Here is a 24,353-nt window from a genome sequence, read left to right as displayed (position 1 = left end):
TTTACAGCCCTCTGTAAGCGGTTTACAGAGTCAGCATATTGCCCCCAACAATCTGGGCCTCATTTTACCCACCTCGGAAGGATGGAAGGCTGAGTCAATCTTGAGCTGGTGAGATTCGATCCGCCGAACTGCAGCTAACCGTCAATTGAAGTAGCCTGCAGTACTGCATTCTAATCACTGCAGCACCTCGGCTATAGGAAGGAAGGAATCATAATTAAAGAGGCAAAGCCAGTGGGGGAGAAAAAGGAGAGCTTAAAAATCTATAAGAAAAAATGAAAATCCCAGCAGATGACAATTTTTCTGTTCATTGCACTTTTAAATGTTTCATATATAATGCAGTCGTGAAGAAGAAAAAATGATCATAAATATTTTCTTCCTGAACAGATACGAAAAATAAGACTACAGTCCCTATTAAGGAAGATGTTAATGATGACTCAGATGGTAAGTTGAGGGGTGGGGGTGGGTTGGCTTTAGGAGCTGCATTTCCTACAAGAAGAGAAAGACATGAGAGCAACCTCATTTAGGAGGGTGAAGGATGATTTAGGGATATTCACCACCTTGAGTTCTAAAAATAATAATAAATGCAAGATAAAACTAAATCTGAGTCAGCCATTTTCTAAGTTCTGACTGTCCTTATTGTTGAATAGTACTGTGCCTTGGAAATATTGTGCATTCATTTTATTATTTATATTCAGAAAAAGGCAGGTTGTATGAAAAAGTTGTGTGAGAGGCTTGCATGCCTTTTGTTATCATATATTTTAGCTATTTTGTTGGCTTTAAAGTCTTTTCTCTGATATAAAATCCTTTTCAGTGCATTTTTAAGTACTATGGAAATTGTACTAGAAGCTGAAAAACAAAAAAAAATATTGACGCTCTTACATTCTCAATTAATTCGATAGAAAGAAATTTGAGTTATGAATCCCCCAAAATTGTCCAGGAGATGGTACAAACACAGCTTCTATGGCTCCTTTGGCCTAATCTTCTGTGGAATGGTTAGTAGGTATAGTCGATGGAAAACTTCAGTAGGGAAAGTTTGCTCCTAATCATACTATCTTACTATCTATCTGAGAACTTCATAACTATCTTTTTTAGCTCCTTTGATGAAAACATTTATCTTATTCTAGATGACGATATCTTTAAACCTCCCAAGCTAACTGATGAAGATTTCTCACCATTTGGTTCTAAAGATGGACTCTTCAGTGGTGGAACAGGACTCTTTGATGATGATGAGGTTAATATATGGTTTATATATTCCTTTATGGAACTAGCTAAGGACACGCAGCTATTTGGATGCAAGGCAGGAAGCTACTTTGAACCTAGGTGCACGTATCTCCATGAAGAGGCAGATGCATCCATGCCCCCCAAAAGATTCTAGGATAAACTTCCGTAGTAGGATGCAAACATAATCACTGCAGCCTAATTTGCCATCTTTGATGCCTACTTAATTCAGGCACATATCACCCTGGAATCGTATAGCTAACATGTAAGTCTGGAAAGGGACATGGCTTCTTTCAAGAGGGGTTGAGAGGAGCGCATTTATACCCTCTAAGGCCTCTTTTTCCCCCACTTCATTTCTAAATAGTTGTATGTCCTTAGAACTAGACAAAAAGACTTGATGGAACCTCTGCTCTTCTATGTTATGTGTCAAAAGAATACAATCTGTATTGTACTACAGTCTTTTTTTTTTTTTTAGATTTGGTTTCCATAGATTGGGTCTTCTACTCTTCAGAACAGGGGTGTCAAACTCAAGGCCCAGGGGCTGGATCTGTCCTGCGGGGTGCTTACATCTGGCCTCTGGGGCTGCCTTGGAAACAGCAAAGGACCGCCCCTCAGTGCCTCTGCCAGCAAAAACGGAGCTCGGGGGGGAGCACACGTGGCCCTCTCAAGCTCCGTTTTCGCTGGCAGAGAATTGCAGGAAGCTGTTGCAGCCGAAAACAGAGCCCGGGAGCCCGTTTTTACTGGCAAAGTGCTTGGGCCACCACAGGGCCCCCCAATATGAGTGACGTTGAGCTGGCCACGCCCCTTGGCCACACACCCCAGCCCCCCCGAGGTCCACCACAACCCTGATGCAGCCCTCAATGAAATCGAGTTTGACACCCCTGCTTCAGAACATTACAATCCTGTTCTGAACAAAGTTAAGCAGGAAAGAATTAGCATGTTTCTCACTGGGTTATTACCTTGATCAGAAATCAGATAACATAACTGAAGGAGTGTGAATTGGGTAGAGGATGGTATGTGGAAAAAATATTTTGCCTATACCTTAGACAGTTTTACCAAATCTGATGGGTCAGAACAGCTAAAAAGGGCAGGCCTGTTATTCCTGAAGTCCCAGGACCTAGCCCTAGGGTTAATGAGGTCCACAAGATCTAGGCAAGTCAGTTTGGTGTAGTGGTGAATGTGCAAAATGAAAATCATAAGTCAGGAAGTAACTCTAATGATAAGCAACATTGTGGTATTCTTTGTGTGCAAACTAGGCCATTATGACTTGCTTAACAACCATGACTTTTTAAAAAAATCTTAGCTTTGTACTACATAGGAATTTTTGTCAACATTATACATATGTTTTATAGTGCCTTGGATTCTAGAGGCATCTCACACCAAAGTTTGATGAAATCTGAAGATAACTGCTTTTTTTCACATTATAAACTGCATTTCATTGTGAGCTCTAAGTACCTGTAACTTTGTATACACAGAAGCTATATATATATATATATATAATAGTCAGACTATATATATAAATCAGAAACTGATTTTTTTTAATATGTAAAATTGTATGAAAAATAATTTCTAGTGTTTTTTGCAGTATTTATAGTCTATTATTGTTTTCTGAATCTAAAATTCATTCTGTTACGAGATATATTATTCTATTTTCAACCAGAAGGATCTTTTTGCTGAATTGCCAAAAGAGGAAAAGGAAAAAGAAGCACGAATCCCAATAAATGATAGTAAGAATTTTTATAAAACTTAATGATTTAATAGATTAACACAAGAAAACTTTGTAGTTTATTTGGGAAAGATGCTCTTTTTTTAAAAGTTCCTTCGAAAGTATATTGATACAAACATGATCCGATCCTAGATGAGGATATATTTAAGCCTCCCCATGTTTAGTAAAAAATATTCTGGAATGCAGCTTTATTTTTCCAAGTGTAACTATAAAATGTGGTTACCCCCCAAAGAGTCTTTCATTGATTCTCGTTTATTTTCATGGGGTATACAAAAAACTTTACCTTCAACACACTTGATTGGCATCTGTTGCATTGGCAACAGAGCTTTCATAATTCCATCAGGATCATCTTCCTTATGCTCTACACCAGTGATGGTGAACCTTTTCGGCATCGAGTGCCCAAACCGGAATGCTCGTGCATGTGCGTACATGTGCACACGCCATAGCACCGGAAACCCGAAGACCAGATGGCCGGCGCGTGCATGCCTATTTTTCAGGCCGTTTTCAGGCCGTTTTTCAGGAAGAAGAGCTCTGTGTGCCACCTCTGGCATGCGTGATAGGAATCATATTAGATAGCAGCATATCCACTTCATCAAAGTCCTCAGGCAAAATGGCTCCCAGCAGACATTGTAAGATGTCATCATCTTACAACTGTAATATTGTAAAGTGCCGCACCTGTAACAGTGTAAGATGCCATCCCTGTGCCCTTGAACAGTCAGGAGTAAGGCAAATATATACTTAAAGGCATAGTTACAGAAAAGGAAGTTGACTTTAGGATAGTTTCAATTTTTTTTTTTTTATCCATTTTCTGTGCTTTTTAGAACCATCATTAAAAGCAGTAAAGAAAGTTCCTCCTGGAGCAGTCTCTCTCTTTCCAGGTATGGATAATAAAAAAATTGACCAATGATATGCAATTTTTTTTTATCTTTACTTAATTGACCTTAAACTAATTCACAAATATGTCTGTAGAATGAAACCTTCAAATTATTTAATCAGCTTTATTACATAAGCAAGCTAACATTGCTGCTTTAGTTGATCTAAACAAGTGGCATTTGCATTTTCTGTATATACAATAGATTCAGCTTTACACATCATGCTAAAAATAAAGTCATCTTATTTTTGGTTTTCATTTTGTATGAACCATTTTGTGTTTTCAGTAAATTTTTGTTTAAGCAAACAAAAGATGGCTTAACTAGACATACAAATTTGATCAGAGACCTCTACTGAACAGCTATTATCAATAGCATTTAGACTTATACCCCACACCATAGTGCTTTACAACGTTTACAACGTCAGCATATTGTCCCCAACAGTCTGGGTCTTCTTTTTATCGACCTTGGAAGGACGAAAGGCTGAGTCAACCTTGAGCCGTTCAGGATCGAACTCCTGGCAGAGGGCAGTGTTAGCCCGCAATACTGCATTCTAACCATTGTGCTGCCACAGCCCTTGCATGTTTATAACATTTCTGGAGATTGAACAGCTCTCATCTGGAAATGTTATATAGTTACTGTAATTCATTCTCCAATCATTTAGATCTTATTGCTCTCCTGGACATAATACTTAAGATGAAGTCTGATGAACACATAATAAAATGAGATCGTTATTATCTGGAATTTAGAAATTGTGCCTTTGTTCCTGCATTTACTTTTTTTGTAACCATACTAACATTTCTAACTTGTGTTTCTCTTTCAAAAAAACTGGCTTTATTTTTTGAAAGAGGCTACACTGGCTTTTTCTGTCCTCTATTTTTCCTCATTGGAATTGTTAACATTTCATATTTGTTAACATTTCCTCTTTTATTACCTTCTCTTTAAGGAAAATGTGTTTCTTCCTATTACTTTTCCTGTTATGAAATTCTATTTATTGTTACTCAATATTTTCAATATTAGATTTGTAGAATCTAGGCTGCATATTTGAATTCACTCAGTTTTAGTGTCTTTTAAAATAAAATAAAAATCAGCATTATATGGGCATTTTTTTTACCAAGTTTCTGTTACTTTCACTTCCTTCTCTTAAGTATTTTGTAATGGTTAATATTAAGCTAGGAATAGCTTAATATTGCACTTTCTCTACTCTGAGAACTAGAAGGATGCCAGCAACACAACTTTTCAAAGGACGATGCTTGGCTGATTTTTCCAAAATATCTGTTCTGTCCACACCAGCAAGGCAGAGCTGCAACCTTTCTTCAGGCAAAATTCTGTCAAATGCCTTGGCTAAACATACTTAACAAACTACAGATAGTCCTCGATTAATCATCACAATTAAGCCCAAACTTTTTGTTGCTACGTGAGACATCTGTTAAGTGAATTTTGCTCCATTTTTTGACCTTTCCTGCCATAGTTGTTAAATGAACCGCTGCAGTTGTTAAATTAGTTGTTAAATGAATCTGGCTTCCCCATTGTCTTTGCTTGTCAGAAGGTCACAAAAGGGGATCATATGACCCTGGGACACTGCAACGGTCATAAATGTGAGTCAGTTGCCAAGTGTCTGAATTTTGATCACGTGACCATGGGGATGGTGCAATGGACGTAAGTGTGAAAAATGGCCATAACTCACTTTTTTTAGTGACGTAACTTTGAAACGTCACTAAATGAACTGTTGTAAATTGAGGACTACCTGTAATCATTCACTCCTGTTACTTTTCAAACTTGCTTAGCGACTACCTCAGACAACAACTGTTCATAGTTATGACAATGATGAAAAAGTAACGTTATGACAAATGCCCACATTTATGTCCTCCTTCGCAGATCTGAAAAGCAATGGGAAGCTGAAATAAGATCATAAGCACAAAAGTGGCCATGTGATGTTTTATTTAGCACCTGCTTCATTTAATGACTGAGTTGCTGGTCTCAACTGTGTTTGCTAAACAAGATCTATCTCCAAGGTCTCTTCCAACTCTATTATTCTGCTATTCTGTTACAACAAAAAGGCAGAAAATGGGCAGAAGGCAGGAATGAAGAAGCAAAAAACTGTCATCATGTACATCTTTTATATCATAGCTGTTGCAGTATAAAGGCTAAGCAACATGGCTATAAATCCCCAACTTGAATCTTAAGATTGAAATGTGTTTGAATATTAAGAATTCTTAAGATTCCTATCTTAATGGTTTCAAGGAGGCCCACTTTCAACTGTGTCTCATAAGCTAGCAAAATGTTATTGCATATTAGGTGATAATGGGGCATAAAGCACACTGAAAGAACTCTACCAGGAATTGTTATTTATACTTGGAGAAGAATACCTGTTTTGGATTTAAAATCATGTTCTGTCACTCTAAATACTTCCTGCTGGCCAACAGAGAGATTAAAATAAACTTGATTTAACAGTGCTATAGATCTGAATATACATTTTAAAGTTTTGTCATTGCTACTTTTGGCAGAACTGTTTTGCTTTAGAAACCTCTTCCTAGAAATATTGTTAAAGAATAAGATTCTTCTAGTTAAAATGGTACTGTCCATTGATAAAGAAGTCAAGTAACAGTATATTTGGAAGTTGAACAGTGAATTTTATGCCTAATGATTTATCAGGAAAATTCTTAAGTGTGTTTGTTCAAATGAGTTTGAAAATGTTTTTTAAGCAAAACAATTTGTAGGATTCCAGCTCTAGATATCAGGTGACTATTTTTAAACCCTGTTCATAGGTATAAATGATGTATTTAGTCCTTCTTCAGTTCCACTGGAAAAAGAAAATAAAAAGTTGACAGAATCAATCACAGATAAATCTTCCAAGCTATATGAAGCTCCTGGTCTGTTTGAGGAAGATGACAACTTTGAATCCAGTAAAAGTAGTTGCGTTACAGGTAAGTTTCTAAAACATGTACGTGTTAATTCCTTCTCCTTTATCATAATTAAAAGAGCTTAGAATCTCTCTAGGCAATGTATCTTAGTTTGTGACGGTGCCCTTGATAGTGAAATATAAGTTATTTTTCTGTAGTGTCCGTCACATTAATAAAACTATTGTATATTACATTTAATTTATATCTTTAATGATGTGTGGAAGTATTCAGTACAATATAGTACACAATAAAGTATTTTAATTAGTGAGAGATCCCTTAATTATTTTTATATACATATGTATGAAATGTTTTACCAATATTACTGTTTTGTTAATTGACTTCCTCTGTTGCTGATAAATCTGATCCTAAAGTGAACTCTTTGTGTCTTATTTTTAAATAGCCAAATCTTCTGTGGATTTCTTTGATGTTGATGGGGATCTATTCAAGGAAAAGCCTGACATTGTCAACACTGCAAAAAACGTAATTTTTCTTTTCAAACAGATTTTTTTAAAAAAAGTGCTACATTGAGAATTAGTTTGTAATGACTTGCTTCAGTTTCAACATCCAGTGAACTTAGATGTGAGTTACTTTAACCCCCTGCTTCCAAATCCACCAAATACTTTGCAGTTAGTAAAAAGCAGATAGTGTCGGACCTGCCACAAGTTAAACCTCTAAATGAAAACGATCCTTGATGCCATTTGTTGAGAAAGATATAGTTTATTAGAGATCAAGTGCATTGCAGTAATGCAAAGCCAGAACTGAAAATTGCATGCCAAAATCCCTAAATTTTCCTTTTCCCTCTCTTAACTGTCTCTCATTTTCTACCCCAGTGTAACAAATCAGGCTCAAGTAAGATCAGTCCAAGCACAGTATGGTATGTGGCCCCCTGCTCCTTCCAGCTGGGTGACCTTGAGGCAGAGTGTCAAGGAGATAGAGCACTTTCCCCGAAGCATTCTCCCCTCATTCCCCCTCCCCACAGTTCATGGCAGTCTGTCACTGCATAGTAGCAAAGCAAAAGCCAAGTATAAGGTGGCAGCTGCAGATAGCTCCTTTGCTCTAGAACAGAATTCCTCAACCTTTTTGGCTTTGCAGACTGGTGAGGGGGGAGAGGGGATGGTTCTGCACGAGTGGCAGGCAAGCACTCGTGCAAATGGAGCCTGCACACATGTGTTCGCCAGCTATTCATACAAGAGGGGATGTGCACGCGCTCGCCCGCCACTTCCACAGCGCAGTTCTGAACAGCTCAAGAGCCAGAGGTTAAGGGGAAACTCTTCACAGAAATAGCACATGATACTTGGAAATATCTGTTCATCTTTTACATCAAGAACAGGTACATTTTTGGTGGTTGTGAGGCCAAACTTTTCTTGGAAATGGCTCAGTATTATCTTAGTTGGAAAATAAACTCCAAAATAAAAAAAATTGAGATATGTAATGAAAACACAAGCTAATTTAACAGAGGTTTCTGTACTACATTGGAATTAAATTACACATAATGATATTGTATTTATCTTTGATTCTATATTAATAAGTACCAGTCCCAAGCCAAATACAGTTTAATGTGACCTGACAATCCTGCTCACAATTGGTGGTATTCCCTTCTTGCCTACTTTTTTATCCATTGTCATTTCTCTTGTCTTCCATTATTCCAACAACAATCTAATCCTCCATGTTACAGGTGAGGGAGGATAATTTACTTCCAACAAAGGCCCAAAATCCTTAAAATATTTTCTGTCCTTTTAACTCCTAATTTTTTGCCCTCTCTTTTTTGCAGGTGGACAAAATCTGATTGTCTGATTAAGACACAGGGAGCAAACCTGCTCTTTGATCATATAAAAAGAAAAGTCTTGATTAATTATGACATAAAGCGATTGGTAAACAGGAATAATGCATGATATAACAAAATATGCTGAATTAGCATATGTAAATAAATTATCTGATTAGATAATTATTTGCAAAAATATGATACCGGTAATTGAACTTCTAGTGCACAGTTATAATCTAGGTTTAAGAGTTAGCAATAAAGCCCTTGTTTTCTTTCTCATATAGTACCATGTAGTTAAAGAGGGATTGTGCTCTTTTGCTTAATTCTAAAGCATAAGAAACAAGGGCATTTTGTTTTTCCTTGTCCTCACTAGGCGCCCAATCAAAACTGAAAGTTCAGAGAAAAGGAAAGGAAAAAATAAATGCCCAGAAAGCAGCCTGAAAGGAAGAAAATTGCTGATAATCAGAAACCAAATTTACAGGGGGGGTGGAATCACAAATCAACGATGGGAAGCAATTTCAAAAATAGACTGCTTACATTTGACACCTTTCAGATGTATTAATATGTATGCGTATTGTGTGTTTTTAAGAGTCAACATTCTTCTGCTGAGAAGTTTAAAAATTTAACTCCAACACCTTTCACGAGTCAGAAAAACCTATTCTCTGATGAAGAGGATTCTGAAGTAAGTTCTTAATCATTCAATTACAATTAAATATTGCATGCACCACCTCCTTATTGAAATACTGTAGCTGGGAATGACTATGTCTCCATTGCAATGTTAGCATAATCCTTGAAGGCCACAAGTATAATGAATTGTTATGATTACTGGCCACGGAACTCAGATTACTAAGATTCTAATATTTCTAGAAATGGGATAGCTAAGTTGCACTCAGCATGCAACTCAGTGTAGTTGACTCATTCCATGTATAGTCCCCAAGAGAACTACATCTACATGGAAGGAAGGAAGCAGTGGGTTACCCCCATGTTTCCATTTTAGGCCCAATACTCTTCAACATCTTCATAAACGATTTAGATGAGGGAATAGAAGGGGAACTCATCAAATTTACAAACCACATTAGACTGGCAGGAATATCCAACACCCCAGAAGATAGGCTCAAGATCCAGATGGATCTCACAGACTTGAACATTGGGCCCTATCTACCAAACTTAAATTCAATATAGAGAAAAGTAAGGTTTTATACTTAAGAAATATCAAATGTACAGATACAGATTAGGTGAAACCTGGCTCAATAGCAGTAACTGAGAGAGGGATCTTGGAATCCTAGTGGACAATCATTTAATATGAGCCAGCAGTGTGCAACAGCAGCCAAAAAAGCCAACACAATCCTAGATTGTATTATCAGGGATAGAATCAAGATCCCATGAGGTATTAGTATCATTTTTTTTTATTTTTTTTATTTGATTTTATTATAACATATAGTGATACAATCGGTACATTTTCGGTTCATTGGTGCAGTTATATACATATATACATCTACATACATTATTGCTTGTCTTTTGTTGATATTGTTTCTTGAAGCTAGATTTAATTTCAAACACTTAAAAATAATAGTGCTCAACTCCCTAAGACTAAATCTAATACTATTCATATAGATTTTGTTAATTAGTTAAAATTTAATCTCTATTACCTTCTTTATTTCTTTCCCCCATCCATTCGTACCACATGTCCCACACGCTATAAAATTCTGAATCTTCTCTGTCATTAATTTCTGAAGTCAATTTGTTCATTTCGGCGCACTCCAATATTTTTCCAATAACATGTTCTTGAGGTGGTATTTGTTTTTCTTTCCAATACTGGGCAAAGGAAATTCTAGCGGCTGTCAGAATATGTATAATTAAATACTTTTTCTTTTTTGCATATTCAGTTTTCAAAATTCCCAGGAGAAAAGCTTTTGGGTCAAAATCAAAATTTTCTTTTATTATTTCTCTAATCCACACCCATATCATCCTCCAGAATTTTTGTGCCTGATTACATGTCCACCAGCAATGATAAAAAGTACCCTGCTGATGGTCACATTTCCAACATTTAGGGCTCGAATTGGGGTAGATCTTCGCTATCCTGGCTGGGGCCATATGCCATCTATAAAACAGCTTGTATTGGTTTTCCTTATAAGCCGTCGCCTTTGTCATTTTAAGGTTATTATTCCATATTGAATCCCATTCGTTCAAATTTATATTCTGTCCTATATTTTTGGCCCATGCTAACATCGGTTCTTTAACTACTTCCTCTGCCATATCGTACTCCAATAAGTAATTATATAATTTAGCTAAAATTTTGTCGTCCGTACCCATCCATATCTTATCAAATCCATTTATGCTCATTTCAATGCCAAATTCCTCCTTATCTTTTTATATCTGGATTTAATTTGGTTATATGGCCACCAGTCTATAGAAATACCTTGTTCCATCAATTCTTCCCTTGTTTTAAGGTTCCCTCCCCCATCTAATAATTCATTGTATCTGAACGTTTTACCCATTTCTAATACATTTGGATATATTATAGCCTCCATGGTGGAAAGCCATCTCGGAATTTTCCTATAGTGCTTCTGTCTCATCTCTCCCCATATTTGTATCAAGATCTCCCTTATTTTATGTCTATGGAAGTAAGTTTTTATCTTCTTCCCAGTATCCCAGAGATATGCATGCCAACCCTTCTGGAGATCATACCCTTCTAGAGTTAACAGTCTTTTATTTCTTAGGGTTGCCCATTCTTTCAGCCATACTAGGTTTGCAGCTTTTTGATATAACTCCCATTTAGGTAATCCGAAACCCCCTCTTTCCTTCTTGTCCTGTAAATTCCTAATTGCTATCCTTGGTTTCTTTCCCTCCCAAATAAATTTCCTGATGATGCTATTGAGCTCCAGAAAGAATTTTTTATCTAATTTAACAGGGACCGTTCGGAATAGATACAATAACTTGGGTAATATGCTCATTTTTATTGCCGCGATTCTGCCTAATAATGATATCTGTAGTCTTCCCCACTTTTCCAGATCCTGTTTAATATTTCTAATCAATGGTAAATAATTATCCTCTCTGAGGGCCGAGCACCTTGATGAAATCCAGACCCCCAGGTATTTTACCTTCTTGGCGATTTGGATCTCCATTGATTCTTCCAGTACTTTTTTCCTTGCCTCCGTCATATTTTTTGTTAATAATTTAGTTTTGGATTTATTTAATTTAAGGCCTGCTACCTCCCCGTAATTGCCCAATTCTTCCAGAATTTTAGTGCCTGATTCTAATGGTTCTTCCATGATTAATACCACATCATCTGCAAATGCCTGTGTCTTATATATCTCTTTTCTGATTGTCAGACCCTTTATTTCATTATTGTTCCTAATCTTTCTCAAAAATACTTCTAGTGCTAAGATAAATAGAAGTGGGGATAGAGGGCACCCTTGTCGGACCCCTTTTCTAATTTGAAAAGCCTTAGTTAGTTCTCCATTCAGTAATATATTAGCCTTTTGTTTTTGATAGATTGTGGATATCGTATTGACAAAATTTGATCCGAATTCCATTTGGATAATTTGTTGTTTCATAAATTGCCAATTAAGATTGTCAAATGCCTTTTGGGCGTCGACAAAGACCAATGCCATTTCTTTGTTCGGGTGTTCCTCATAGTATTCCAATATGTCTATTATCATCCTTGTATTATTCCTAATTTGCCTCCCAGGGAGGAATCCATTTTGGTCACTGTGTATTAATTTATTCAAAATTATTTTTAGCCTTCCTGCTAAAATACCCATATAGATTTTGTAGTCCGTATTCAGGAGGGATATCGGTCTGTAATTTTTAATTAATTTTGGGTCTTCTCCTTCTTTTTGGAGGAGAGTAATATACGCCTCTCTCCATGATTCTGGAATTTTGGATTCTGTTAGGGCCTCATTATAAATTTCTAACAACTTTGGTAACAAAATTTCTCCCAAATCCGAATTTTTATAAAATTCCCCTGGAAGTCCATCTGGGCCTGGGGATTTGTTCTTTTTAAGTTTTGATATTACCATTCTTAATTCTGTCATCGTTATTTCTTTATTAAGTATTTCTTTATCCTCTTCCCCGATTTTTGGAAGACTTTCTTTTGACAAGTATTGGACCACCTTTTCATTAGGAATTCGTTCTTCCGCATACAGAGCCGCATAATACTCTCGGGCAATCTCCAATTTATCTTCTTGTTTATTGTTGAGGTGGCCTTCCGGGTCTTCCAATTGATGAATTATGCCTTTCTCTTTTTCTTTTTTTAACCTATAGGACAGCCACCTGCCCGGTTTGTTTGCATTTTCAAAATAATATTGTTTGGTTCGTTTCATTTTGTATGCCAATTCCTCTTGATCTATTACGTTTAATTTGTGCCGTATAACCATCCAATTTTCTTTAACATCCTTATTATCTGGTTTATGTTGTAGTTCCCTCTCGGCTTTCCCTAATTCTTCTATCAGTGCCTTCTGCCTCTCTCTTCTTTCCTTATTCCTGTGTGCACTATACGATATTGCTAGTCCTCTTACATACGCTTTCATTGTATCCCATATGATACCTCGAGATGTTGCCTCCTTTTCATTTACTTCAAAAAATAAATTTAATTCTTTTTTTACTTTCTCAACATTTTGCTTGTCCTTTAGAAATTGAGATATAGGGTTAGATATTAAGTCAACAGAAATCATGCCCAACATTTGGGCAGACCATAATCCATTAGAGGTTAAATGGGAATATACGCACAAGAGAAGAAATACAAGATGGAGATTAAATAATCAATTTCTAGAGGTATTAGTATCATTTCATAAAGCCTTAGTAAGACCAGAGGTGGGTTTCAGCAGGTTCTGACCAGTTCTGGAGAACCGGTAGTGGAAATTTTGAGTAGTTTGGAGAACCGGTAGTAAAAATTCTGACTGGCCCCCACCCCCATCTATTCTCTGCCTCCCAAGTCCCAGCTGATTGGGAAGAAATGGGGATTTTGAAGAGGGGTGGGAATGTTGATTTTACAGTATCCTTCCCCTGCCACGCCCACCAAGCCACGCCCACCAAGCCACACCCACAGAACCAGTAGTAAAAAATTTGGAAACTCACCACTGAGTAAGACCATACTTAGAATACTAAATCCAGTTTTGGTCACCACATTGTAAAAAAGAGTGCAGAAAAGAGCAACAAAGATGATTAGGAGGTTTGTCTGGCCTAGTGAAAAGAAGGAATAGGAGTGACATGACAGCAGTATTCCGATATTTGAGCCACAAAGAAGAGGGGGTCAACCTATTTTCCAAATCACCAGAAGGCTAGACAAGAAACAATGGATGGAAACTAATGAAGGAGAGAAACAACCTAGAACTAAGGAGAAATTTCCGAACAGTGAAAACAATTAACCAATGGAACGGCTTGCCTTCAGAAGTTGTAGGTGCTCCATCAGAAGAGACTGGGCAGGCACTTGTCTGGAATGGTATAGGGCAGTGGTGGTGAACCTTTTCGGCACCGAGTGGCCAAACTGGAATGTGCGTATGTGTGCATGCACATGTGCGCGCATGCTGGAGCACCAGAAACCCAAAGGCCAGCTGGCTGGTGCGCATGCTTGCACCGGCAACCTAGTCTTCGGGTTTCCAGTGCGCACATGCGCATCAACCAGCTGGTCTTCGGGTTTCTGGCGCTCCAGCATACGCGAAGACCAGGTGGCCAGCACACATGCGCGTGCCTGAAACCAGAAGAGCAGCTGGTGATGACACACATGCCCTCAGAGAAGGCTCTGTGTGCCACCTCTGGCACATGTGCCATAGGTTCGCCATCACGGCTATAGGATCTCCTGCTTGAGCAGGGGGTTGAATTAGAAGACCTCCAAAGTCCCTTCCAACTCTGTTACTCTGTTAAGTTGAAAAATGTAGGAGAATGTTCTACTATAAACAGTGAGATGCCAGTCTCTTGTTTACTGGGGTGGGGATAAAAGGGCACATGTTGCGTTCTAGCACAATCAAATATCTGCTGCAAACTAGAGGCTCACAACTCAAGTCTCTACTATTTGCCTTGACGTGTATTATTTATTTGTTTGTTTGTTTTTTGTTTGTTTAGATTTATATGCCGCCCTTTCTCCGAAAGGACTCAGGGCGCCTCACAACAATAAAACAGAAAAATAAAACAAAAACTCCGAGTTAAAAGTTACACATAAAATCCCTAAAACCAATTAAAATCCATTTTAAAAACCCCCATCAGTCCAGGCCAGCCAGACGAAATAGCCACGTTTTTAGTTCGCGGCGGAAAGAATGAAGGTCAGGGCCCATCTGGAGTCCCAGAGGGAGCTGATTCCAGAGGGTAGGTGCACCCACAGAGAAGGCCTGCTCCCTAGGGATCGCCAGCCGACACTGTCTGGCCGATGGCACCCCAAGTAGGCCCTCTCTGTGGGAACGCACCGGGCGATGGGGAGCTGTTGCTGACCGCAGAAGGTCTGCCAAATACCCCGGTCCTAAGCCATGTAGGGCTTTATAGGTAATCACCAGCACCTTGAATCTCACACGGAGGGCAACCGGTAACTAATGCAGGTTGCGCAGGAGGGGTGAAACATGAGAGCGTCGGGACACTCCCATCACAACCCGCGCGGCCGCATTCTGCACCAGCTGAAGCCTCCGAGTGGTCTTCAGGGGCAGCCCCATGTAGAGAGCGTTGCAGTAGTCAATCCGGGAAGTGACCAGCGCATGAGTGACCGTGCGTAGGGCATCTCGGTCCAGGTAGGGGCGCAACCGGCGCACCAGACGAATCTGGGCAAATGCCCCCCTGGTCACGGTCGTAACATGATCTTCCAGAGACAACCGTGAATCCAGGAGGACGCCTAAGTTGCGCGCCCTGTCAACGGGGCAACACCTCACCCCCTATAACCAGCAGTGGAGCATCCCCATGGAACCGAGATGCCGGTACCCACAGCCACCAAGTGTAACTTGATTAATAGGTTATCAAGTGGAGAAACTAGCCCGCCCACCCTTACTATATCTGCCAGAGCTCAGAAAAGCACCTGAACAACAGTGATTGTGGAAGTGTGTTTCAGGAGTGCTTTCTTTTAACATTATTTCATCTTCTGCTAGACATGGAGTCAAATCTTGGGCTCAGTATCTTCACTAAAATGTTTGACAGCACATATTGCAAGAATAGTTATTTAGTAATTACAATTTTGATAGAAAAGCTGTTTTAACATAATGATCCCTTGCTATATTTCTACAAGGAAAGAAATGGCCTCAAAGTCCTAGCCTTTCTCCCATTTACCATTTTGTTGTCTTCTACCATTCTGTTGGCTGCTTGAAATGTTCCAAGTGAGTAAATACATATATTTAAAAATGCTACATATGGCTTTCTTTCATATGCAACAGGACTTGTTTGCTTCACATCAGCCTACAGAAGCGAAGAATTCAACTTCATCATCTACTAAAGTGGTGACAAAAACTGCATTGTCTTTGTTTGAAGATGAGGAAGAAGAGGTATGTGAAACCTGAAAACAACATTTTACAATAAAAGGTGCTAGGATGACTGTAAAACTGAGAACGTTCCATTTTTATTCATCTGTGTTTGAAACTTAATAGTTGCTTTCACAAGTCAATTTGCTTAAGACCCAAAAAACAGATCTAATGTAATCTATGATCTTGAATTTTATTTCACAAGCAATGAATTGTTAATGTTAAAATGCAACAAACTTGTCAAGACCACTAGAGGATGGATTGAAAGAAAAGAGATGTGAAATTCAAAATACAAAGTCACGTGTGTAACAGTCTCATTTTGTGCCACCAAAACAAAGCTTTCCAGAAACACTCTTAATATACATAGTAATTTCAATTTCAGGTGTTTTTCTCTCTTTAAAACCATCTTCCTCTGTAGCAGTGTTTCACTCAGAGCTTTTTTTTTTTATTCTGAGCCACAGTCTTCCTTTCTTTCCCTCCAACCCTTGTATTGGGTTGCTTGCTCAGCTATAATCCCCCTTTCAACCCCCGAAACGGCAAGTCTCCAACAGGCCGTCTCGGGCTTGCCATTTTGGGGAGGGGAGGCTTGCAGACTAGAACTCACCATGACAGCAACAATCAGCTGGGTGGTGGTGGCAGAACCCACCAGCAATCAGCTAGGGCCAGGAGGACCAGTTGGAGGCCATAATGCTGCTCCACTGACAAGCCGGCGCGTCGTCAAGCAGCTGGACGGTGCTGATCAGCTGGGAAGCGAAGCGCCAGTCAGCTGGAGGGCAGAGAGCAGATCAGCAGCTGAATGACAGCATAGGTGTGGCTGAAGATTCTTGGCCTTTCGCAGCACCCAGAAGCCTCATGGGTGGGGCAGGTGCACTCAGGGGTTTTAAGTGTGTAAGAGCAGCAGCAGGTAGTGCTGGCTTTGTTTGTCACTCCGTGCCAGATTTCCAAGCTTTCCAAGATAAAACGCTTTGAACAAACTGTGTTGCTTACTGTTTCTTGGTGCTGGAGGCTCAGAATGTGACACCCCTACTTTCCTGTCCTACTATACGAGAAGTCATCAATTCATTGCATCAACAGCCACAAAATAGCCAACAAAGAAGCAGCAATCCTGTATTCACTTCACCATAGTCAGGAACAATGTAAAAATATACTTCTTGACTATTGAGTTGATGCTTCTTTTTAATATCAGCAGCTTACAGAAGTAAAACTGAAAACTTTTTAAAACAAAGCAAGTTTAATATGAAATATGAGATATTTCTCATCACAAAAATGCAAAATTAACCATCAAGGTCAAACGTATCTGCTATAGATTCAACAGAAATTGCCCATTGCTTATCTAGGATTGCAGGGCAGACAGTATGAAAATAGTTTGTTCTAAACTCACAAAGTTTGTTTTAAATTCCCATTTTTTCCTTCTGTGAAATGTGAAGACTGGTAGAGATTGGTTTTTCATTGCTTGTAGTAAATTAAATTCTTCTTGTTTTTTTTTCCAGGACCTCTTTGGATCTGTGCCAAAGATGTCAAAATCTTCTCAGGAGAGAACAGCCACCTTATTTCTCAGCAGCGATGAAGAGGTACCATGTTCAGAGGTTATTAAAATGTGGGTCTGCAACATGAAGCCAAATTTGTTTACTGTAGAACCTTCATTGCTTAGGAATTGTTTACATATCATGATGGTTTCATTTGTTCTACTTTAAGCCTGTATAGAACATATGCAGTGCCAAAAGAGCCTATTCCACCCTCTGAAGTTCTGATGGTTGCAGATACAAGGAGTAGGATCCAGAAATAAACATGATAAAAAACATAGAACAACTGTTTATATTAAATATCTTACGTTGTTACAGGGTTGCTTTTTCTTCAGAATGTAGATTTATGTGTTCAGTAGGAATTTTGAATCAGGGAGGCTGAATTTGTTTTAAATTTGTGCATCACATGACTACAAGAAATTCTGGGCAGTATATAAAAGCAACCCAGCAGTAAAAATAAGTAACAAAAGATGGTAAAAACTGGGCAACAAGAAACGGATCCAAAATAACCAAAAGCCTAGATGCGAAGTCAATTCATTAAGGCCCTCCTAAATACCAATAAAGGGACGTGGTGGCTCAGTGGCTAAGATGCTGAGCTTGTCGATCGAACGGTTGGCAGTTCAGCGATTCGAATCCCTAGTGCCGCATAACGGAGTGGGTTCCCGTTACTTGTCCTGGCTTCTGCCAACCTAGCAGTTCAAAAGCACATAAAAAATGCAAGTAGAAAAATAGGGACCACCTTTGGTGGGAAGGTAACAGCGTTCCATGCGCCTTTGGCGTTTAGTCATGATGGCCACATGACCACGGAGACGTCTTCGGACAGCGCTGGCTCTTCAGCTTTGAAACGGAGATGAGCACTGCCCTCTAGAGTCGGGAACGACTAGCACATATGTGCGAGGGAACCTTTACCTTTATCTTTAAATACCAGCAAGGAAGAAGCCACACAGATCTCAAGAAGAGGGCAGGGATTACAACAGAGGCAACATTACAACAGGGTCCCAGCAGATACCATTGTTTAGCTACTGTTGGCATACAAACCTTCCTGATTGAATCAGCCAGCAGATACTATGTGAAACAGGCAATATGCTTATAAGGCTTTATAGGTAACAACCAGCACCTTAGAATCACACCTAAAAGCACACTGAAACCAGGGAAGCTCACAAAGCAGAGCTATTATATGGTCATATTGAGGCATGTCCATCACTGTCTTCACCACTCCGTTGTGGTGAAATGTTAAAACTTCTGCATAGTCTTCTAGGGCTACTCTAACAAGTAGATGTTGCAGTATGTAGAAAAATTAGGCCATGAGTCACTGAAGGGCTTTATGCATGTTTTATCAGAAAGATCCCTAATTGCAGACTTATAAAAAGACTTATATTCATAGATCATATTCATAACCTGCTTTTCATTAGGATCCCCTAAAACAGGGAGCCCCCAGTCCATCAAACAGCACTGGTCCACGGCATGCGAGAAACCGGGCCGCACAAACAAGTGAAGCCCCATCCACAGGATGAAGGCAGCACATAAAACCACGCCCCGGTGGTCCCTGGTGGTTTTCTCTGGTCCATGGAAAAACCTCTCTACGGAACAGTCTCTGGTGCCCAAAGGTTGCCGGGGAGGGGGCCAGTGGTGGGTTGCCCCCAGTTCAGACCAGTTCACAAGAACTGGTAGTAAAACTGGTGGGAGGTTCTGCCCACTGACCCGGACGTCATCATAAGTGATCTGCGCATATGCAGAAGCTTCTGCGCATGCTCAGAAGAGCAAGCAAAGCGAGCGCAGCACGATGCGAACCGGTAGTAAAGGTAAGTTGTAAGCTGGGGGGGGGGCGCTACCTTAAAGCTACAACTAATATTTAATCTTATTTTGATTTCATGCTCCTGAGAAAAAAAAATTGTCTTACATGGTGAAATGGGTTTATTTCAGGGTTCGTATGTCACTATTTTGGTGACATCTTGGTTATTGTACATTCATTGATGTACTTTGATTTGAACCTCTGTATCTGAATAACGAATTGAAGAATAATTACGTAACAACTGGTATATTTTTAGGACCATTGTAATAATAAAAAAGAGATCAAAGCTACTTCTGAAGGAAGTAAAAAAAAGGAAGCTGTGAAGTCTGCATATGGGGCCAGTCAAGCTATTAAGAGAGGCCTCTTTGGAGAAGGAGGAGAAGGAGAAGATGATTTTGTTGTTACCACAAAAGACAGGTAAAAGATTTAGCTACAAGAAAGAAAATGATATGTTCATTTATTAATAGTGTGTTTTAATCAAAAAAGATTTTAAAAAAAACATAATTGGCTCAAATTTTGTCACTAAATTGTTCTGCATTGTTTTTGGAAACTACGAATTTTGAATCTATTGGGTTTTTTTGTTTGTGAGCATTGGGAAATGTTGAAGACAAAGTGCATTGGAGACTGGTCAAAATTAAGATTGTGTGGAGTCAAATTGTTATTTAATTTTTTTTTTTAAAGTGCAAATGCCTGATTATCTAAGACAGTCTCCAGGAGGTGCTATTTCTGAGAAAAGGCAGCATAAGTTTTTTTTATAGTTAGTGCATTCTCAAGCACAAAAACTGTTGGTATCTCTTCAGGACAATTGTACCTCCAGCTTCCCCATATTCTGAGAGTCTTCTAAAAAGGTGTTACTTTCAGTCATCAAAGATAGAGCTGATAGGAAAATGTTAACTCCATTTCTTCTACAAAAAGGGAAGAGAAACTATAGTAAATGCTTTTTGGACATGTGGAAGAAACAGCATCTCCTCAATCATAGCTACTATAAGAACAAACAATAAAAATGGAAAAGTTCTGAAACAAATTGTGTTCTTTCTCAAGCAACCCGTAGGGCCAGATAAAGGATTCTTTTTAGAAAAAGTAGGAAAAAATTACATACCTACCATATGGAGGCTATGCCACCTATCACTTTCTTAAACTGCTGTGCTAAGCATTGAGAGAAAAATAAAGTAAGCACTGAAGGAAAAAAAGACTGCAGGGACCTGTTTTTTTAAAAAAAAACAATGAGATCATAGGAAGAACAAACTTCAGCTGAACACCAGAAGCATTAAAAAGGTCTCATTAATTCAACTGTCAACACCATCCATCAGAAACAGTTAATCAGATTGGATGGATTGCTCTGGTGTAGGGGTGTCAAACTCACGGCCCATGGGCCAGATGCATCACACACCCACCCCCATTTTAGCGAAGGGGGAAAAAGTTGTGATGTGTCACGTGACGACAACGTGTCATTGTGAGTTTGACACCCGTGCTCTGGTGTATTCAACCAGCAACAAGAAGCACTTCAACAAGAAGCAGCTGTAACGGTCACAACTCATTTGGTCAGATTTAGTAGCATGGGTCTTAATAGTCATTAATAGAGCAACAATCTGAATGGAACAAGGTAATTCTTTATTTATTTATTTATTTATTTATTAGATTTTTATACCGCCCCCTCTCCCGAAGGACTCGGGGCGGTGCACAGCCAAAGTTAAAAAACATACAATATAAACAATTAAAATACGTTTAAAACAGAATTAAATCTAAAATTTAAACATTGTAAGAGAAATAGCTGTGCTTCCATAGAGTAGTCTTGAGCACATGTGCTGTCAACTCGCAAAGCATCCCTGGCCTGCTCTCAAGTTGCCATAGGCAAGGGGGATGGGAAACTGACGAAGCAACACAGCAGCCAAAAATAGAAGCACATTCCAGACATATCTCTCAAGGCTGTCTCCTAGGGTTACCCACAGCGGCCGGAGGGGAGTGATCTCTACAAGCTGCGAAATTGCTCCATTGGTGAATGTAATTGATGACACACCCTGGGGAAGGGGAGAAACAGGGTCATGATTGGGGTGTAAATTATTTGGGGTCAGAGTTGGCTTCACTTGGAACATGCCAACATGAAGCTCCTAATAAATAACTGGATTTCTTTTTGAAGCTTGACTTGAGGCTCATGATGTAATTAGGGCATCCATCAGAACCCTGACAGTGCTACATGGGATTCTTTAATCTCTACCAACCCTTCCTGGGTCTGCTACTGTAATTTTCTTCTTGCTTCCATCTTTAGTGACTAAAAAATAATAACTGTTCTCAGTTTATGTTAGTCAAATAATGGTAGGGTTGGGTCTAATACTTGGAAGAGTTGCCACCAGGGTTTTATTAGTGCTAGAAGCTACATGGGAAGTCAGAGAAACATACCAAAAAGAAGTGAGGAAATACCAATAAAACTGCATGATTATATCCATGTTGTAATCAGGAATTGGAGAGCCAATTCAGTGATTAATACATCAGTGTAGAAATGGGGAGGCAGTAAATTCAGCTTTCACCTTAGGCACAAAGCCAGCTGGGTGACTCTCTCCCCTAGGAAAAAGGTTATGACAAACTGCTTCTGAAATCTTGCCCAAAAAGCTTTAAGGACTAGTCCAGGCAGTCGCCAAGAGTCGACAAAGGCACAAAAAAGAAAGAAAACCTCAGGAATTATTCTTAGTTTAAAGATTTTACAATCTCTAAATAGACAGTTTAATACTTACCTGTCTTAGCTCTTAATTTGACCTTGCTGATAAAATATTTGTGAAAATGATTATAAAGAAATAATTACAGAATTCTAGTTATTAACGAAATCTCAGATACATTGTTAAAATACCATTGTTGTAAAAGATAACAGGGTAATAACAGATCCATCTTGGACCAAACATTTTTCTTTCTTTCAGCAGTAAAAAAACACCTCAGAAAAGTACTGCTCTATTTGAAGATGGTACCTTGCACGGCAGCTCTCAACCAACCTTAACCAGGCCTCAGCCAGCGTCATCTGATGCCCAAATTATAACAGTGCGTACAGATCAAGTAAGCAGTAATCCAAATTGTGACTTTGTAAACATTTAAGGCTTAGCACTCTCATTCACATGATACCAACTTGTTGCACAGTGCATCCATCTAATGAGGTTACAGCCAGTTAGATGCATCTAATGAAGCTTTGACGAAAAAAAGGTGACATTTGTGAAGAATCTCATTCCTTTTAATAATAATCAGTTATGGGATCCCAATCTGGGAATATTAGATCATATGTAAGAATATAGCAATTTGTCAGCTTATTAAATCTATTATGAGAGTTTGTGGATTAGAATTCTGCTTTAATCACATACACAATGAAGTGATGAAATCTGTTTTATTTATTTTTACAAATAAGGTAGCAAAGCTATCCAACACAGCCCTTCCTCCTATTTTACCAACAACAATAACCCTCTGAGGTGGGTTGGGCTGAGAGAGAGTGACTGGCCCAAAGTCACCTGGCTTTCATGGCTAAGGTGGGATTTGAACTCATGATCTCCCCTTTTCAATTATGGTGCCTTAACCACTTGACCAAATTGGCTCTATCCACAAAATCTTACTTCTAATAAATTATTTCTTTTTTAAAAATATTATAAATGATGTATCTGGTGGATCTTTTAAAACAGTAATTTTCATTACTATGTCGCCTAATTTAAATCCCAGTTATAATGTAGCTTCCTATTTGTCATCTGGCTAACATAATAAATCACAAATAATAATAGAAACTTTTTAATACAAAACATTGGCTATTTTGATGTTCAAAGGCAACTGTTAGGACTGGATTTTCTAGTGAAGCAGATTAAGATAAATTCTGTAAACAGTTAGCAGTTCCCTCCAATTGGAATTCCATAATTTCTGAGCTAATTTTAATACAAAAGATATATTTGTGTATCCATCAGTTAAGTATGGGTGCTTATACTTGTAAAAAGTACAGTTTTCCAGAGAAAGGGGTAGAATCCTCATCTTTTACTTCTTGGCCATCAGGAAAATTTCTTGGAAACATCTCAGAAGAAATTAGTAGAAAAGAAGACAGGACCTTCGGAAGAATCTGGTAGACATCATGGTTATAATCTTGGAGAAGGAGGAAATGTACTGGACCAAGAAAGGAAGGAAAAAGTGAGGAAAAACTTTATATATAATACGCATATGTTGCTGTGTACCAATGGTGCAACATTTTATAAAAAAATCTCCTAAGATTTCAGTCCTTTCAACCCCATATTTTCTCATTGTTCCATATGCATATTATAACCAATTTTTAGCCCACTTTATCATACATTATCTCACTGTTTCAAATTTCAGTAAATGTTTTATTTCAACTGTTATATGTTCATTTATACACAATTCTATTTCAAATTCCAAGAGCCTTGGTAGTACAGTGGTCTAAGGCACCCTGTTATTAAGCTGGTTATTAAGACCAGCTGCCTGCAATTACTGCAGGTTCGAATCTCACCAAGGCTCAAGGTTGACTCAGCCTTCCATCCTTTCTAAGGTAGGTAAATTGAGGACCCAGTTGTGGGGGCAATAAGCTGACTTTGTATAAATATATACAAAAGTATGAAAGCTATTGCTGAGCACATTGTAAGCCGCCCTGAGTCTCCAGAGAAGGGTGGCATATAAATCAATTTTTTTAAAAAAAAAATTCATCTTAAGCTGTTCAAAGTATATTTTCCTACTCTAAACCTTTCTGATAGTTGTACATAAGAAAATGATTGATAGGTATATCTCTCTGCCACCAGTTTTCTTTTTATTTTAAATTCCCCTTGACAAAATTCTAATTCTAATCTGACTGTGGCAAAAGAAAGCAAAGATAGTACCAATAGTAATAGGTGCCTTGGGTACAATCCCAAAACAATAGAGTATCATTTAAACACCATCAGCATTGACCATTCACCATCAGTCAATTGCAAAAGGCAGCTTTACTCGGAACAGTTTACATTCTGCGACAATATCAGTAACACCATCAAACATCCACATCTGCTTATCCCAAGTCCTTGGGAAGGACTGAATAAGCAGACAAAAATATTAAATCCATTCTGAACATCTGGCTGACTGGGCATCTAACCATAATAAAGTTCCAGCATGAGCCATTTCAATCTTGAC

The 24,353-nt window shown here is 38.6% G+C and overlaps 1 protein-coding gene across 4 annotated transcripts in view; it reads left to right on the top strand.

Annotated features, from left to right (window-relative positions):
• The window catches only part of LOC139316509 (WASH complex subunit 2-like), a 48,853-nt gene that overhangs the window by 12,759 nt on the left and 11,741 nt on the right, over nt 1-24,353 (top strand). For 2 of the 4 annotated variants that reach the window (XM_070943251.1, XM_070943254.1), the window contains exons 10-21: nt 385-441; nt 1,125-1,231; nt 2,879-2,945; nt 3,766-3,822; nt 6,582-6,740; nt 7,117-7,196; nt 9,068-9,160; nt 15,828-15,935; nt 17,402-17,482; nt 19,483-19,643; nt 22,136-22,268; nt 23,238-23,369. In XM_070943251.1, the coding sequence (XP_070799352.1) occupies nt 385-441; nt 1,125-1,231; nt 2,879-2,945; nt 3,766-3,822; nt 6,582-6,740; nt 7,117-7,196; nt 9,068-9,160; nt 15,828-15,935; nt 17,402-17,482; nt 19,483-19,643; nt 22,136-22,268; nt 23,238-23,369 (1,235 nt within the window). The remainder of the gene's footprint in view (nt 1-384; nt 442-1,124; nt 1,232-2,878; nt 2,946-3,765; nt 3,823-6,581; nt 6,741-7,116; nt 7,197-9,067; nt 9,161-15,827; nt 15,936-17,401; nt 17,483-19,482; nt 19,644-22,135; nt 22,269-23,237; nt 23,370-24,353) is intronic. The other 2 variants (XM_070943252.1, XM_070943253.1) reach the window with 2 other exon arrangements.

Source organism: Pituophis catenifer, unplaced genomic scaffold (assembly GCF_029215685.1).
Source record: "Pituophis catenifer annectens isolate HBS135680 unplaced genomic scaffold, rPitCat1.0.hap2 SCAF_4, whole genome shotgun sequence".
Classification (NCBI taxonomy): Eukaryota; Metazoa; Chordata; class Lepidosauria; order Squamata; family Colubridae; genus Pituophis; species Pituophis catenifer.
Note: the sequence above shows the minus strand (reverse complement) of the source record. Positions and strands in the feature narration are given on the sequence as shown.